The sequence below is a fragment of the Thamnophis elegans genome, chromosome 14 (genome assembly GCF_009769535.1).
Source record: "Thamnophis elegans isolate rThaEle1 chromosome 14, rThaEle1.pri, whole genome shotgun sequence".
NCBI lineage: Eukaryota > Metazoa > Chordata > Lepidosauria > Squamata > Colubridae > Thamnophis > Thamnophis elegans.
This window is the reverse complement of record NC_045554.1, coordinates 13,818,625-13,836,162: the sequence shown is the minus strand read 5'-3', so window position 1 is coordinate 13,836,162 and position 17,538 is coordinate 13,818,625. Positions and strand designations below refer to the sequence as shown.

Genomic DNA, 17,538 nt, shown 5'->3' with positions numbered 1-17,538 from the left:
TTAAGAGGTGTGCACTTTTTTGTTGTGGTGGTGAATGCCACAATAACAATTTATTTTGACCGAGTACTTGAAAGTTATGCTGGAAATGTGAGCAACACGAAGGAGCATATTATGTTTGATGGAGATTACTAGAAAACCTTGATCATCCGGGTTGCTCTTCTCTGCTCTCCTTCTAGAGTCTCAACATCTTTTTTATAGTCTGATGACCAAAACTCTATGTGTAAATTCTATGTGCCAAAAGGGGAGGAAATGCCAAGTGGGGGGGAGGGAAGGGTTCCGACCCAAAGAATGGAAAGGGAGCATCTGAGTGGAAGATGTAACTCATGTACCCCACTTTCAAGGGGTGTCTGCAATGGACTGAGTAGTTGCAGAAGCGTAGAGTTACCATCAATTAGATCAGTGAGATCCTTGGTGCCTTAGGAGCTTGATGGGTGTTAAACAGATGTTTCATTACCCAACTATGTAACATCATCAGTGTTAGAAGGGTGTGGCACAAACCTGTGAATAAACAATGCAGAAACCCCCACAATCTTCTAACACTGATGATATTACATAGTCGGGTAATATAATGTCTACACAAAAAACCAAGCTCAGAGAGCACCAAGGACTCCACAGTTCAACCCTGAGCTACATTTATTCTTTTCTAACTAGGTCAATGTTCCTCAACCTTGGTTATTTTAAGAGGTGTGCACTTTTTTTCTTTTTCTTTTTTTGTGAATGCCACAATAACAATTTCTTTCCACCGAGTACTTGAAAGCTATGCTGGAAATGTGAGCAACCCAAAAGGGCATATTATGTTTGATGGAGATTGCAAGAATAATCAACAATTTTAGGATCCAAACACACGCACTAATTCAGAAGATTTTTAAAGGCTTTAAAGATTTTGAAGACTAAGGTACAATTGAAACCAGAGACTTTTCTTGGGGGCTGAATGGATAAACAGCTGGAACAGAAATCACAGACTTCGGTTTTGATATGTGACAACTGCAGCAAGTTTATTATTCGCTTAAAATTGAAAAAAAATCAGCACTATCTACAAAAGAGGAGTGATTGGTGAAGTTGATTAAAAAAATGGCTAATTTAATTAAAGAAAAGACAGTGATTTCTTTTGTTGCTGGTTGGAAACCACATAGGGGCTTTTTGCATGAAATAGAAAAAATGGATATGATTTGTGGTGTTAGAAAATATTAGATAATAAAATACTTTTTTTTCTAAAAAGATAACTATGTAACCATGCTTATATTGGAGAATGTAAGAAATTGGAAACTTCTATTTACCTAAGACAAGAAGCAATGAGTGGAAGCTAATCAAGGAGGGAAGCAACTTAGAACTAAGGAGAAATCTCCTGACAGTTTAGAAGAATTAATCAGTGGAACAACTTTCCTCCAGAAGTTGTAAATACCTTTTCTTTGTGTACCTTTGAGTTTTTGTTTCTTCTTTTTTCCTCCCCCCCCCCTCCTTTACTTTGTATTATTTTCTTTTTTCTAAAGACATTTCATAACATCATTACAAAAGCAGGAATTTATTTCCTGGACTAGAACTTGTATCCCTGAGTGACTTTTGAGCGACTCACATCCATCCACAAAATATAATTTAGCTCCTGGAAGAACTTTAGTGGCTCCTTGTAAAGAATGTAGAGCTTAGCTGTCAATCAGAGCTTTTGGGGCTATGACGTACATGCTTATCTACACAAATCCTACCTATAAAAAGGAGAACAAAGACAGGTTTTTCACGGTCTATAAAAAGCCTCTGTTGGTTTCTCCTGCCCTCCCCGATGCAAAAATGCTGAATTTTGTATTTTTGACTTTGATCTGTCTCGTAAACCTGCAGCCCTCCTCTTGCGAAGAAGATAGGAGGAATGCTATCATCTCATCGATGGAGAAGGCAATTATGTTCCTGGCTGAAAATCATGACAAAATTAACGTAGATGCGGTATTGGGATTCTCTGTCTTGGAAGGTACCTGTTTTAGCCACTGCTGTGGGGTTGGTTGTTATTAGACTTAAAAGTTGACTGCGAAGAAGGGAATCAATTATGGCTTCCAGAAGTTGTGAGCGCCTCCACCACTGGAGATATTTAAGAAAGGGTTGGATAACAATTTGTCTGGAATGGTGCAAGGTGTCCTGCTTGACCAGGGGGTTGGACTAGAACAGCGGTCATCTACTGGTGATCCGCGAGAAAATTTTGGCTGTCCGCAGAAAAATTGTTTGCATTTTTTATATTGTACTAAATCAGGAGTCCACAAACTACGGCCCCTGGGATAGATACATGCAATGAACACTTGTTCTGCTGCAGAGAGTCTCCCACTTTGGGGTCTTTTTGTGTAGGTTCAGAGGGGGGCAGAAATTCGAACTTGGGATCTGCTTCGGCCTTCCAGTGTGGGGCTTTGGGTGAAGGCTGGAGAGAAGCGCCGCTGGTGGTGAAGAGCCAGAGGGCCTCGTTCCAATGGGACTGCATCATGGCCTGAAACAGGCTGACCATCTCAGCCCGCTGAGCCTCCAGACGCCGGCACCTGGCCTTGCACTTCTGCAGATCTTCCCTCTCTTGGAAAGCTTATGCTCGTAGTCCTCAGTGAGGTGCTTCTGCTGAGCCTCCTTCTTAATCAGATCCAATTTGAACTGAGCTGCTTTGCCAACTCTTTCTCGTGGCGACTGCTTAGCTCCAACAACTGCTTCCTGCTGGTGCCCTAAGGAGCCCGGATGGGCAGGCAAGGGGGAACTGGGAGGGGCGGGGCAAGTAGAGGCTGGCGAAGCACCCCTCGATGTGAGTGACACCGAGTTGGCCACACCCACCCACTCACATGACCACCTAGCCAAGCCCACTCAGCTGGTCATTAGGCAGATCATATTAGTGGTCCGCAGGATTTAAAATTATGCATTTAGTGGTCCCTGAGGTCTGAAAGTTTGGTGATCCCTGGACTAGAAGACCTCCAACTTGTTATTCCAACGTGTTATTCTATTAAGGGAAAATGGGTGTTTTGTGTCCTTGTGCTGAGGAACACATAAACATTGTGATGGAGAAGTAAGGAGGAGATTAACTGAAAAGAGGAAGACAGTGACGAGCAGGATAAAATGATGAGTGATGAATACATTGGGAAGATGACAAAAATCACAAGGATTAAGACATGGCCTTTGAAAGCTGGAGAATGAGAAAGGGGAAAGGAAAGGAGGCAGACTCCTTTAAACTTGATTTGAAGATAGTTATTGGAAGTAGGAAGATTGGACAAGAGCCGAGGTGGCGCAGTGGTTAGGGTGCAGTACTGCAGGCCACTTCAGCTGACTGTTATCTGCAGTTCAGCGGTTCTAATCTCACCGGCTCAAGGTTGACTCAGCCTTCCATCCTTCCGAGGTGGGTGAAATGAGGACCCAGACTGTGGGGGCGATACGCTGACTCTGTAAGCCGCTTAGAGAGGGCTGAAAGCCCTATGAAGCGGTATATAAGTCTAATTGCTATTGCTATTGGTTGGGCAACAAGCAGAAACTCCCATGTTTTGAGGATGTCCTATAGGTGGATGACTACAAAGAACTATTATGTTGACAGGAGAAAGAAGGGAAGGCAATAAAAAAAGTTTGGAAATTGGATGTTATTTCTAGAGACGGGCAGGGCAGAATGAGTAGGATCAGGAATAAGATCAGTCCTGATGTTGCATAACTAATGATGACAGAATCTGAGCTTTTAAAAACTTAAAATCAAAAACTCATGGATCCATCCATGTTCAACCAACCACAAAAGGTTTGTTCCTGCCCTCTTACAAAACAGCTTTATGACTTCTAGTTCAGCCCTAAGAATTCTCATCCAAGTATTAACTACAGGACAACTAAATAGCATTGGTAGTATATTATGGTGTTGAGTTTCTTCCACGATGCTTGTGATGTTTTACAAAATAGGAAATTGTCATTAGTGCAGATGGGCGATCTAATAATCTGGAAATCAGACCTCACAGAAGCAGTTAGATGGTCAGCTTCCTTAGCTATGGAATTATAAGATCTATCCTATTGCAGCCCTACACGATACCATATTATGGTGATTTAAAATACCTTTTCTCCATCGTTTTCTTAAAATAACTGTTGTAGCCTAATTGCTGCCTCTGCAATTTTTGACCGTGTAAGAAATGCAATATCTGTTTGCATAAATCAGTTGCTGCGTGACCTCTGTAGATGCCGTACGCAAAATAAAATAAAATAAAATAATGATTTTATCATGGTTTTTATGTTAATTTAATGCTTATCTCGTATATTGTACTGTCCACATATTTTACATATGTGCATACATCTATCTGCTGATGCTCTGCTTACACACAGTTGTGTTTTGAATGCAAAAAGTGCTGTATTAGTGGTTGTATATCAGTGGTTGGGTGTCCTCTGTAGATGCCATACGCTACATAAACAAATACATAAATAATCTAGAAATGACTATTTGGGAAATTTATGGTAGGAGAGAGTCAAGAACTTCAGTTGTCTTAGAGCAGTGTTTCTCAACCTTGGCAACTTGAAGATGTCCGGACTTCAACTCCCAGAATTCCCCAGCCAGCGCTGGCTGGGGAATTCTGGGAGTTGAAGTCCGGACATCTTCAAGTTGCCAAGGTTGAGAAACACTGTCTTAGAGTGACTGAAATGCCAACCCATTTCAGATGGAGGTTGTATTATAATATTTGTTCATAACTAGCTTCTTCTAAACTCCAAGGTCTCCTCTACCAAATATTCTGGTGCCATCCCCTTTTTGGAGAAAATTTTTCTGATCACTAGGAGTCGAATGTGATCTGATGGAGATCAATCAATCAATCCCCTTCTTGTCTTATTGTTACATTTCCTGTTCTGACCTAGGCTTCCCAAGAGCATGAAGAAAACTCCTGGTTCCGATAAAAAACCCTTTTATTAATTTCCTGTGAATTCTGCTTATTCACATTCAGGAGAGTCTTTCAAGGGAGGATTTACAGTCACAGACCTTATCTGGCTTGGAGAGCTGCAAAATTTGGCAAGGAGTCTCGGAGAGTCACGAACCAATTAAGTGAACTAATTGTCTCCTGCAAACTCCATTCCCCTTTCGCTCCTCTTATTTCCCCTTGGAGGGGCCATTCATCATCCACCTGTGGCCTTACTCCCAAGTCAACCCCTGTTCTTGAGCTGTTCCCGTTGTCTGGCAACTCTGCACATGCACACACTCCAGCTGTTCATCTGTCTCACTGATGTCTGACTCTGAAGGCAGCTGATAACTGGTCCGCTCTCTGCCTCCAACACAGAGCCCTCATCCGAGCCTTCCCCAGACTCCAAAACTGGCCCATCTTCCTCCCCAACCTCCTCACTGTCCGAATCTGCTGCCAATTGTGCTGGCCGTTGGGGGGGCCACAACATTTTCATCTCTTTCAAAAAGCACCAAAATGAATTGGAAAAGCTTTGCAACACATAACATCACATTTGTGTTATTCCATCTCTTTTGACTTTTGAGATACGGTTTGAATTCCATCTCTTCTCTCTCCCACCCTCCCTCTCCCTCCCTCCCTCTCTCTCTCTCTCTGCAAAACTCTAGCATTCTTGAAGAACACAGTGGAGATATGGCAACAACGGCCGGAATTAACCATCAGGCGACAGAGAATCCTGGTGATGAGGGAGAAGCTGTTGACCTTCACGGAGAAGGCAGCCCAAGATATTGAAAAGCAGGATCCGGTTTCCCACAAAGGTATTTGTATTTATTAATTTGTCAAACATGTACAAGATAACAGGTATATTTAAACATGGACAAGAAGAAAAGAAATGAGTACAAATAAATCGGGACAGTAGGACAGGAATGTTAGGCATTCTGGTGCGCTTATGCACACCCCCTTTACGGACCTCTTAGTAATGGGGTGAGGTCCACAGTAGACAGTTTGAGGTTGAAGCTGTGAGGGTTTGAGCATGTAACAACGGAGTCGAGTAGAGCATTCCAGGTGTTGACCACTCTGTTGCTGAAGTCGTATTTTCTGCAATCGAGTTTGGAGTTGTTTACTTTGAATTTGTATCAATTTTTTGCCTGAATATTATTGAGGTTGAAGCTGAAGAAGTTGTTGATAGGTAAGAAGTTGTAGCAGACAATTCTGTGCACTGTGCTTAGATCATAATGCAGGTGGTGCAGTTCCAGGTTGTCCAAGGCCAAAATTTCAAGCGTGGTGGCATTGGGAATCCTATTGTGAGCAGAGGAGTTGAGGATTCTTCATGTGAAATACTTCTGGATCCGTTCAATCATATTAATGTCCAATATACAGTGTGGATTCCAGCTGTATTCGAGGATTGGTCTGGCAAAGGTTTTGTATGCCCTAGTTAGCAATACAGTTTTACCAGAGAAGAAGCTTCGCAAAATTAGGTTAACAGCTCTTAATGCCTTTTTGGAAACACTGTTACAGTGAGCTCTGGGGCTTATATCATTTGAGATGAGTACTCCCAGGTCCTTGTCAGAGTGGAGGTAAGTAAGTAAGTAAGTAAGTAAGTAAGTAAAATCTTTATTACGGTCAAAGACCAGCAATACACGTTAGTTTTTACACTATATTAAAAAATACTAACATTAAAATATAATTAAAAAGTATTGACATTAAAAGTGGATAGAGACGGTGAGTTCTAGACCCACCTTAGTCATGAAAACCAGCTGGGTGAACCTAGGCTGCTCGGCAGGAGACGGTGAGTTCTAATCCTACCTCAGCTATGAAAGCCAGCTGGGTGACTTTGGGCCAGTCCCTCTCTCTCACCCCAACTCACCTCACAGAGTTTTACTGAGGAAAATGGGAGAGGAAGGAATATTATGTACGTTCGCTGCCAAGGTATTTATTTATAGGGGGAAAAATGTCCGGGCCAAACGTAATTCCTAATGTTGGATTTTGCCCGTATCAGAGGGAGCCCCCTTGTGGAGTACTGTGAAGCCGGTACCATGGCAACTCCACAGCGCTGTACAGTAGAAGCCATTTTAAGGCACAACAGGCTGTATCTTAATAGAACATCCCCCCCCCCGAAGGGATTTTAGGGGTGGTCTTACCCCCCCAGTATTTTTCTCCAGAGAGTAAGTCATCTGTGTACCAAGTTTGGTTGAAATTGCTGGAGGCGTTCCAGAGCTATGCTGGCAAATACACACATACAGCCATTTTATATATATATAGAATAAAAGGTGGGATATAAAATAAATACATAAATACATACATACGTATCAGTGGTGGTATACTGGCGGTTCGGACGAACAGTAGCAGCGGTGGCTGGAGGCTCCGCCCACCCACCCCGACGTAATGCGTGACCTTCTGCGCATGCGAGCATGCTACATTTGCGAACCGGTAGTGAAGGTAAGTGAATCCCACCACTGATACATACATACATACATACATACATACATACATACATACATACATACATTATATACATACATACCAATGGTGGGATTCAGCCAGTTCGCACCTATTCGGGAGAATCGGTTGGTAACTTTCTAAGTAATTCAGAGAACAGATTGTTGGAAGAAATCTCCTTTTGTTTTTTTCCACTTTACAGGGCTAATCCTGTAAGGAAGGCAGGAGGGAAACATTCTAGTGTTGTTTCTAGCCTAATCTCTATTGCCCTCTAACGTCCATAGACCTGAGTGACCTTGAGTTGGCCACGCCCACCCTGTCACATGACCACCGAGCCCCACCTACCCAGCTGGTTATTAGGGCAGAGAACCGGTTGTTAAATTATTTGAATCCCACCACTGATACATACATACTAGCATGAAGTCAGGAGACTCCTCCCTCTCCTACTTATCTTCCAAGTTACTCGCGTTGTACTGGGGATTTCTTCATTATTTTAAGCAATGGTGCGTTTGTTTTATGGCTCATATTATACCTTTAGGGAGCATTCGGCACAAAACAGCCAGAAATTAGTGATGATTGTCAACAATTGTTGTTAGAAGAGATTCTGAGAGATGCAAAGGAGAGCTCTGGGACTACATATTGCCCTGGGAAGGCAATTACCCACTCCTACCAAAGGAACGCAGGAGATTATTTTATTCTGAGTGAGATAATTGCTCTTCTTAGCTCTGGAATCTAATTTGAAAGCCATGGAAATAAATCCGGGGTTTTCGGCATGCAAATATAGCTCTTATGCCAGCAAACTGTGGCCCGATCTGTGAGTACCAGTTGCTGGCAACATGGAAAGAGAGAGAGCAGCTGAAGTAGTTAAAAGTATTGGGCTAGAAACAGGGAGATCTGGGTTCAAATCCATTTTTTCTTAGGGGAAAAGTGTTTTCAAACATAGCTTCAGTAAGTTGTTACTACAGTTAGTCCTCAACTTAAAACCCCAAACTGGGATCGGAGTTTCCATTGCTAAGCGAAGTAGGTGTTAAGTGAGTTGCCCCCAATTCTACAATCATTTTTGCCACAGTTGCTAAGTCATCCAGATTCTGGTTGCTTTTTTCAAAAGGCAACTGGACTTTCTTTTGAAGGCATTTCACTTCTCATCCAAGAAGCTTCTTCAGTTCTGGAGAACTGAAGTTCTGAACTGAAGTTCTGAACTGAAGAAGCTCCTCAGACGAGAAGCCAAATGTCTTCAAGGAAAAACAAAAATTCCAGTTGTCTTTTGAAAAAGCACTTTTGGGATTTAACTTGTGATTTAATGAAACGGAGAAGGAGGAAACCTTCCTCTTATATTCAGGTCAGGAAATGAACATCTGAAAATGTGCGCCAACTTTTTTAGTGATGATAGAATAGAATTCTGGGATTTGTTATTCCAACATATACTAGAACTTCTAATCATGACCATAATTCGTTCCATAACTTTGGTTGTGACCAGTGGTGGGATTCAAAAATTTGTACTACTGGTTCTGTGGGCATGGCTTGGTGGGCATGGCATGGCTTGGTGGGAGTGGCTTTGTGGGCAATAAAGGGGAAGGATACTGCAAAATTACCATTTCCTCCCCATCAGCTGGGACTTGGGAGGCAGAGAATAGATAGGGGTGGGGCCAATCAGAGGTGGTATTTGCTGGTTCTCCGAATTACTCAAAATTTCTGCTACCGGTTCTCCAGAACTGCTCAGAACCTGCTGAATATCATCTTGGGTTGTGACCCAAATCTAATGTTGGAAAGTTGATGCTTACAAAAAAATATGGCGCAGAAGGGGAAATGGGCCACGAACCCCCCCCCCCCCCCAAATTGACGATTTTTTGATCTGAACCTGATTTGGTCGTTGTCAGAAATGTTTGTGACCAGAACTTCCACAGGACTGAGGAGACAAGTTGAACGATTGTAAATCTCAAGCAAAGGGTAAGCAATCTTTCTCTCTTTCCCATTTTTCTCCCCCTCAGAGTTTGCTCCAGCTTTAAAACCAGGATTTTGGAAGGTCCCTCAGGAATGGAAAAAGATTAATGACTCTATTCCTTATTCCCCAACAAGTGGGAACTGTCTGGATTTAAAAACCAGTGATTTCTGCATCTCAGCCGTATTAGGAACACAGTAGGTATCTGCTATGATTTTCCTTTTACCTACAGTGCCTTCAAGGGCTCAGTGGCTAAGACACTGAGCTTGTCGATCGGAAAGGTCGGCAGCTCAGCGGTTCAAATCCCTAGCGCTGCGCAACGGAGTGAGCTCCCATTACTTGTCCCAGCTTCTGCTAACCTAGCAGTTCGAAAGCATGTAAAAAAATGCAAGTAGAAAAACAGGGACCACCTTTGGTGGGAAGGTAACAGCGTTCCGTGCATCTTCGGCGTTGACTCATGCCGGCCACATGATCACGGAGACGTCTTCGGACAGCGTTGGCTCTTTGGCTTAGAAACAGAGATGAGCACTGCCCCCTAGAGTCAGGAACGACTAGCACATATGTGCGAGGGGAACCGTTACTTTTACCTTTAAGGTGTCTTCTCCCCCTAAACAGGTAGTCCTCGACTTACAACCACTTGTAACTGTTGAACGTTACTGGTAAAAGGTGACTTATAACCAGTCGTTGAAGATACAACCATCACAGAATCCCCAAGTAATCAAAATTGGGGCTTAGTATCGCTTATTAGTACCGCTTCATAAAACCTTACTAAGAAGACCATACCTGGAATACTGCATCCAGTTTTGGTCACCACATTACAAAAGAGATGTTGAGACTTTGGAAAAAGGCTGACTCTGTAAACCTCTTAGAGAGGGCTGTGAAGAACTGTGAAGCAGTATATAAGTCCAATGTTTCTCAACCTTGGCAACTTGAAGATGTCTGGACTTCAACTCCCCAGAATTCCCCAGCCAGCGAATGCTGGCTGGGGAATTCTGGGAGTTGAAGTCCGGACATCTTCAAGTTGCCAAGGTTGAGAAACACTGTATAAGTCTGTACGGTAGCGTTAGTGCTTATCTAACGTGCTTTCCAACAGGGATTCCGCCGACAAATGCTGGATTCCAGATAATTGCACCAGTCTCATGATAAACACTCATTGCAACGGCTATCTGCTCTCCCACCAACTCTTTTACTTTCTATTCGCCAAGATGGTAAGAAAATGACCGTGTTGTTTGTTTGTTCACTAAACAAATATCTCTAGTTGCCCAATTTACACAAGATGACTCTGGATCATGTTGCCCGAGTGGTTAGAACCAATGGTGGGATTCAGCCGACTCGCACCAAGAGAACCAGTTGTTAACTTTCTAAGCAGTTCAGAGAACTGGTTATTGGAAGAAATCTCATTTTGTTTCCTTCCTCTTTCCAGGGCTAATCCTGTAATGAAGGCAGGAAGGTGTTGTTTCTAGCCTAATCTTTATTGCCCTGCTTACAGAAACTGCCTCTCAATTAACGCTTATTACATTGTCACAGCTAAGGCGAAGCGCCCATCGACATGAGTGACATGGAGTTGGCCCCACCCACTCAGTCACATGACCACCGAGCCACGCTTACCCAGCTGGTTATTAGGGCAGAGAACCGGTTGTTAAATTATTTGAATCCCACCACTGGTTAGAACGATCATCTTGGATGAAGAGTGAAGGAAAGCTTGGGAGATCTTTAATCCATTTGCAAAGATCTTGAAGGACAAATATTTGGGGGGAGGGAGGTGTAGAGTTTAGAGGACTGGCTGGGGAGTTCTAGGAGTTGGAGTCCAACATCTTTTTTTAAAAAGTTTTTTTATTTATTTTCAATTTTAAAAAAAATAAACATTCCATCTTTCCATAAGCAGAGTATCGTCTGGGTACAAATATTTCTGTGCAACATTCTTCCGTAAGTTATAATACATTAAATATTTAAAACATTGTAAAGCTCTATAGTTCCTTCTTAACACATCATCTAATAAAAATAGAATATTAACATTAAACATAGTTATTCTCATAATACTAGCACTAACAATGGTTATTTTATTCTTATCTCTAGCTTGATATATTTTCTATTCTTCTTTTTACCTACCGGTACTTCTGTTTCCATTTTCCTTTTTTATTATCTAACCATTGATAAAACACTTCCCAACATCTTAAATTTGACCGCTCCCCCCCAAAAAACTGGTATAAGCCATACATTTGGAAGCCGCACCTGCAGGAAATTTAATTGCAATTGTCATGTTTGCAATTTGTATTTTGAGTCAGATCTTTCATGCTTTAAAAGCATTTTAGAAAAGCTTTATCTTTTGTTCATTTTCTTCTATCAATTGCTTTGTGATATTACTAGAACATTCAGGTTGCAAGATGAATGTAGCAATCAATCAACATTTTATCCCATCTTTTGTTTATGTTCCCACCCTTCTCTCTCCAGCAAGCATGCCCTAATTCGCTCTTCCAAAATGCCGGGTACTATGAAAATGTCTTCTGTCATTTGATGATGCAAAGCAATCGCTATATCGAAAAGAACAATCTGTTCGACAATTTTGGAGACCTCTTTACAGAAAATAGTAAGTGATTTGTGAGGTCCTTGGTGCTCTCTGAGCTTGGATGTTTTCTTGCAAACGTTTCATTACCCAACTAGTGTTCTGACCTAGGCTTCCTGATACAGTAAAAAGCAGACATTTAATCCCCAAAATCCTCTTTTTATTTCAATGGCTGTGAATTATGTTCATTCACAGCCCTTAATGAGTCACAAATAGTTTATAAAGAGTCCGACAGAAGTCTGCCAAAGTCCTTCAAGATAAGGCTGATAAGCACCCAGCTTTATCTCCCTTGAAACACTGCCAAAGACCTAATTTCTCTGTATAAAATTAGCTTTGCAAGGCCACATGGAGCACAGAGTCAAAACAGAGCTTCAGAATTTAAACCGACCAGCATGAACAAAGTTGCTTTCTGCAAAGGCTCATGTGCCTTTGCTCCTCCTTTATGTCTTATGGGAGGGGCCAATCATCTTCAAGCCATACTCCCGAGTCGCCCCTTTTGTCTTAACTATTCTTGCTTTCTGGAAGCTCTGCGCAAGCGCACACTGGGAACAGGCTTCCCCTGTTCCTCTTCCTTGCTAATGTCCCACTCTGGAGGCTCCGGAGACAGCACATAACTCACAGATGGCCCTGGCCCCAGCTCTGCCTCGGATGCAGAGCCCTCGTCCGAGCCTTCCCCAGCCTCCAGGACTGGCCCATGTTCCTCCCCAACCTCCTCACTGTCCAACTCTGTTGCCCGTCCGCAGGCTACCAGCAGATCACAAAAACTAGGTAACCTTAGTGCTGGAAAGGGGTGGGATTTATTCATTATTTATTTCCATTTATTTCCAATTATTTATTTCCTATCAGAGTTGCGGGTGTTGTTGTTGTTTTCTTCTTGGTAGTTCTTTGAATGGGTTGATTGTGTTACTATTTGATTTTTTGCTGCTGGTATTAATCCTGGTATTAATCCATTTTTAGCTGGCTAGTAGAGTGGCCCATTTGTTTCTTTCTTAGGTTTTTAAATTTCCGCTTTGGAATAGCAACAGCAATAGCACTTAGACTTATACACCGCTTCACAGTGCTTTTACAGCCCTCTCTAAGCGATTTACGGAGTCAGCATATTTGCCCCCAACAATATGGGTCTTTATTTTACCGACCTCAGAAAGATGAAAGGCTAAGTCAACTTTGAGCCTGGTGAGATTCAAACTGCCAATTGCAGGCAGCAGGCAGTCTGCAGGTAGCCTGCACGTAGCCTGCAGTACTGCATCCTAACCACTGCACCACCAGGGATCATATGTTGTGTAAATGTTACTTATCTCTATGTGGTCATTGATGGTGGATTAACTGGGGGCTTCCAGGAATTCTCTAGGACTTGTTGGATTTAGCTTGGTCTAGGATGCACACAGTAAGTGACCTCTTCAAAATGAGTGGGCAATTTCCAGTCCTTTCTTAATCTTGTAAGGAATAGATCTGCCCCCTCCCCGGTCTCTTAATCCTCAAGTTGCGCTAACCAGATCATCAACCAATCCGCATCTTCTCTCCTCACAGTTATGTTTTGTGCGCTAGCTGGATTCTCAGATTTCTTCCAGACTTCCTGGCTCGACCGCATTCTCAACTGGCAGGAACAGGACAAAGGATGTTTCTGGATGTACAGTAAGTAGATCGCATGATTGGGAGAAACTTGTGTTTCTCCCCCAAAAAAACCCATCCAGATGAGTACATGGAGTCCTTTACTTAATGGTCACAACTGAGCTCATAATTTTCACTGCTACATTTACAGGTGGTCCCGGGGTGGGATTGAAAAATTTTAGCGACTGGTTCTCTGCCCAGTTGCTGGGTGGGTGTGGCCACAGTGGGCGTGGCCTACTCGGCCTCCTACACCACGGCAGGGAGGGGCATTTTCACCCTCCCTGGGCTCTGGAGGCTTTCCCCAAGCCTCCAGGAGGGTGAAAATGGCCTCCCCCTGGGCTCCGGAGGCCAGAAACTGGCCCATTTCCAGACTTTTGGGAAGGCCATTTTTTGCCCTCCCAGAGCCTCTGCGTGGGCCCTGCAATTACCTGGCATGATGAATGGGCCGTGTGGCATGTGGTGACGAAACGCCCTCTCAGCGAACCGGTAATAAACGGGTTAGGAACCAACAACTGCCTTTAACCCCTCCCTCCATCTCAGCCTGGTCATCTCCTACATCTGTGATGGCGAACCTATGCCACGCATGCCACAGGTGGCATGCGAAGCCATTTGTTAGGGCACGCAAGGCATTGCCCTGTTAGCTCCAGTGCGCAACTGCCCCACCCCCCACCCCACCCAACCCCTCCGGAGGGTGAAAAACAACCCAACGTGCCAACCAGAAGTTTGGGAATTGACTTCTGGTTTGCACATTGAGCCATTTTTCTCCCTTCGGAGGCTTCAGGGAAGGTCGCGCGCGGGGTGTGTGTGTGTGTCAAACGCATAGAATTATGAGTGTGGGCACACCCACGCATGACACCCGCCCCCCCTGCACTCCCCCTCCTTTGGCACACAATGGGAAAAAGATTAGCCATCACTGTCCTACACCAATGTTTTGAGCATTGGACTATTTAGGCAAATTCAAGGCAACAGTCTAATCTCAAGGTACAGTATAAAAACAAAGAGATTGCAGCCTGCTGAATTAGATTTCCAAAGAAATAATACTAGTCTCTTTTTCCAGCAAATGATTCATTTCTTCTCTCAATCTACTAGCTTCTTCCAATGATAAGGACCATGTGAGAAGAAGGACAAAGAGGTCTGAGAAACTTGTTGAAGGTAAAACTCTTCATAGTTGGGACACAGGAATTGGATTTGTCTAGTGAAAAGAAGGACTAAGGGCAACGTAATTGCAGTGCTCCAACATTTGAGGGGCTCCTACAAAGACCAGGGGGGAGGGGGTGTCAGTCCAATTATTTTCCAAAGCACCAGAAGGCAAGACGAGAAACAATAGATGGAAATTAACTAAAGAGAGAACAAACCTAGATCTAAGAAGAAACTTCTGGTCGCCACGATGTAAAAAAGATCTGGAGACTCTAAAAAGAGTGCAGAGAAGAGCAACAAAGAGGATTAAAGGACTGGAGGCTAAAACATAAAGAACAGTTGCAGGAACTGGGTATGTCTAGTTTAATAGAAAGAAGGACCAGGGGAGACAGGATAGCAGTGTTCCAGTATCTCAGGGGTTGCCACAAAGAAGAGGGAGTCAAACTATTCTCCAAAGCACCTGAGGGCAGGACAAGAAGCAACAGATGGAAACTAATCAAGGAGAGAAGCAACTTAGAACTAAGGAGAAATTTACTGAGAGTTAGAACAATTAATAATCAGTGGAACAGAAGTTGCCTCCAGAAGTTGTGAATGCCCCAACACTGGAAGTCTTTAAGAAGATGTTGGATAGCTATTTGTCTGAAATGGTATAGGGTTTCCTGCCTAGGCAGGGGGTTGGACTAGAAGACCTCCAAGGTCCCTTCCAACTCTGTTACTGTATTGTATTATTCTTGGCAATTAGAAGAATGAGTGGGAAAAGGTTGTCTCCAGAAGCTGTGGGTGCTCCATCACTGGAGGCTTTCAAGAAGAGACTGGACAGCCATTTGTCTGAAATGCTATGGTGTCTACTGATAAGAATCTAACCATGAGTCTTTGCGGGAAGCAGATTTCTGGCCCAATGACTTTCTGCCGGAACTAACATTTGCAGGAATGATATCCAATATTCAATGGTTTTCTTCTCCCCAGGAACAAATAACAAATGTGTGTGTATGTGTTGTGTTGTGTGTGTGTATGTATATATGTACGCACACACAGATACATACATGCATGTTTTACACGTAGTTCTTGTTTTACAACGAACAGGGTTAATTAGCATTAATTAACCAATATCCAATGGTTTTCTTTTCCAAAGGAACAAAGAATCTTTTGTTTGTGTATACTGTATGTCTAGTGAAGGGGTCGGCAATCTTAAACACTTAAAGAGCCATTTGGACCCGTTTCCCATAAAAAAGAAAACACTGGGAGCCACAAAACCCTTCCCGTGCCTGACTATTTCCTGAGCAGCTACAAAACAAGCATATGTGTTTAAATTAAAGGATCTGTTTTCTTCTGAAATGTACCTTTTCTTGGATTTAACCATGGTTGGCCTCCCAGGGGGTCGAAAAGCTCAATAGATCGCATGCTGGTGGGTGTTGCACATTGGCAGTTCTGATGCATATTTTGAGCGACAGGGAGCCGCAGCAGAGAGACGAAAGAGCCACATGCGGCTCCAGAGCTGCAGGTTGTGGACCCCTGGTCTAGTGTATTGAAGAGAAGGATTAGAGAGGTACTTGAGGGGCTGACACAGGAAGCAGGAGATCGACTTCGTTTCCAAAACACTTGAAGGCACAAGAAGCAATGGGTGGAAGATCATGAAAGAGAGATCCAACTTAGAACTGAAAAGAAATGTCCTAACAGTGAGAACTATTGATCAATGGAACAGAAGTTGCCTTCAGACGTTGTAGGAACTTCATCACTGGAAGCTTTCAAGAAGAGAGTGGACTGCCGTCTGTCAGAAATAGTGTAGGGTCTGGGTTGGACTTGATGAACTATAAGGTCCCTTCCAACTCTGTTAATCTGAATCTATCTAAGATGATCAAAGCAGGCCTGGGGGCTAAAACATACGATGAACGGTTGTAGGAACTGGGCATGGCTGGTTTAGTGAAGAGAAGGACCAGGGGAGACAGGATAGCAGTCTTCCAGTATTTGAGGGGCTGCCACAGAGAGGAGGAGGTCAAGCTATTTCCCAAGGCACCCAAAGGCCAGAGAAGGAATAATGGATGGAAACTGATTAAGGAGAGATTCAACCTGGAAATAAGGAGAAATTTTCTGACAGTGAGAACAATCAACCCATGGAACGGAAGTTGCCTTCGGATGTTGTGGGAGCTTCATCACTAGAGGCTTTCAAGGAGACAATGGACAGCCGTTTGTCCAGAATGCTATCTCCTGCCTTAAGCAGGGGGTTAGGCTAGATCAGGGGTCCCCAACACCCACGAATCGGCTGTGGCCTATTCACAACTTGGCCGCAGGTCAGCACTCACCCACCCACCCATGTGTGCAACTCAACTTGCACCAGCGGTGGGCCGGAGACGCACACACACACCTGCAGTCTGACTTGCAGTCGAGCTACGTGTCAATGTGCCCTGTGCACTGACCCCCTCCCCCCAACTTCCTGCGAGTCAAGGTGCGTGCGTGAGTGCCGGCCTGCATCTTGCACAGCCCAGTTCCAGCTTCTCTTCCCCCCTCCAGCTGGGCTGCCAAGGTGCAAAGATTATGGACCTCTGGACTAGATGATCTCTGAGGTCCTTTGCAATGGAAATGATTCGATGTTCTTTCCCTTGCAGGTACCTGCTCTTCCCATAACACGGCTGTGTCTGTTGGAGCACTTGGGGGCTTCCTCTTGAACAGCGCCTGATGATCTTGGGAGACCTTTATCACAGTCTGAAGCCAGATTTCTCTTTCCTACAATAAATTTCTGACTTCATCTGAAAACTAGCTCGTTTTCTTTTCCTTTTTTTAAAAAAGCAACCAATATCTCCCTCACCCCAAAACTGGTTGTCTTCTAGATGTATTGGGCCACACATCTCATCCTGAAGCATCACGAGGTCCTCCTGACTTGGAAAATTAGCCTCTCTAGCCCTCTAGAAAGGTAGAGGAGACACGTTTCCCATCAGCTCTAAAATAGTGGAACAACACTGGAAGTTTTTAAGAGGATGTTGGATATCCATTTGTCTGAA

At 43.6% G+C, this 17,538-nt stretch overlaps 1 protein-coding gene across 1 annotated transcript; it reads left to right on the top strand.

Annotated features, from left to right (window-relative positions):
* Nucleotides 1-1,668: 1,668 nt before the first annotated feature.
* On the top strand, nucleotides 1,669-17,216 carry C14H16orf89 (chromosome 14 C16orf89 homolog). The gene is made up of 8 exons (XM_032231032.1): nucleotides 1,669-1,957; nucleotides 5,525-5,674; nucleotides 9,284-9,431; nucleotides 10,328-10,442; nucleotides 11,686-11,821; nucleotides 13,325-13,429; nucleotides 14,495-14,557; nucleotides 17,146-17,216. Exons 1-8 carry the CDS (start codon nucleotides 1,669-1,671, stop codon nucleotides 17,214-17,216), a joined length of 1,077 nt encoding a protein of 358 aa, XP_032086923.1.
* Nucleotides 17,217-17,538: the final 322 nt, after the last annotated feature.

What these genes read in the sequence shown, in the direction of transcription:
- C14H16orf89 (XM_032231032.1), top strand. Translation starts at nt 1,669, where the DNA reads ATGACGTACATGCTTATCTACACAAATCCTACCTATAAAAAGGAGAAC. An exon ending in ACTTTCTATTCGCCAAGATG is followed by an intron (nt 10,443 to 11,685) that starts GTAAGAAAATGA and finishes TTCTCTCTCCAG; the next exon opens with CAAGCATGCCCTAATTCGCT. An exon ending in AGACCTCTTTACAGAAAATA is followed by an intron (nt 11,822 to 13,324) that starts GTAAGTGATTTG and finishes CTCTCCTCACAG; the next exon opens with TTATGTTTTGTGCGCTAGCT.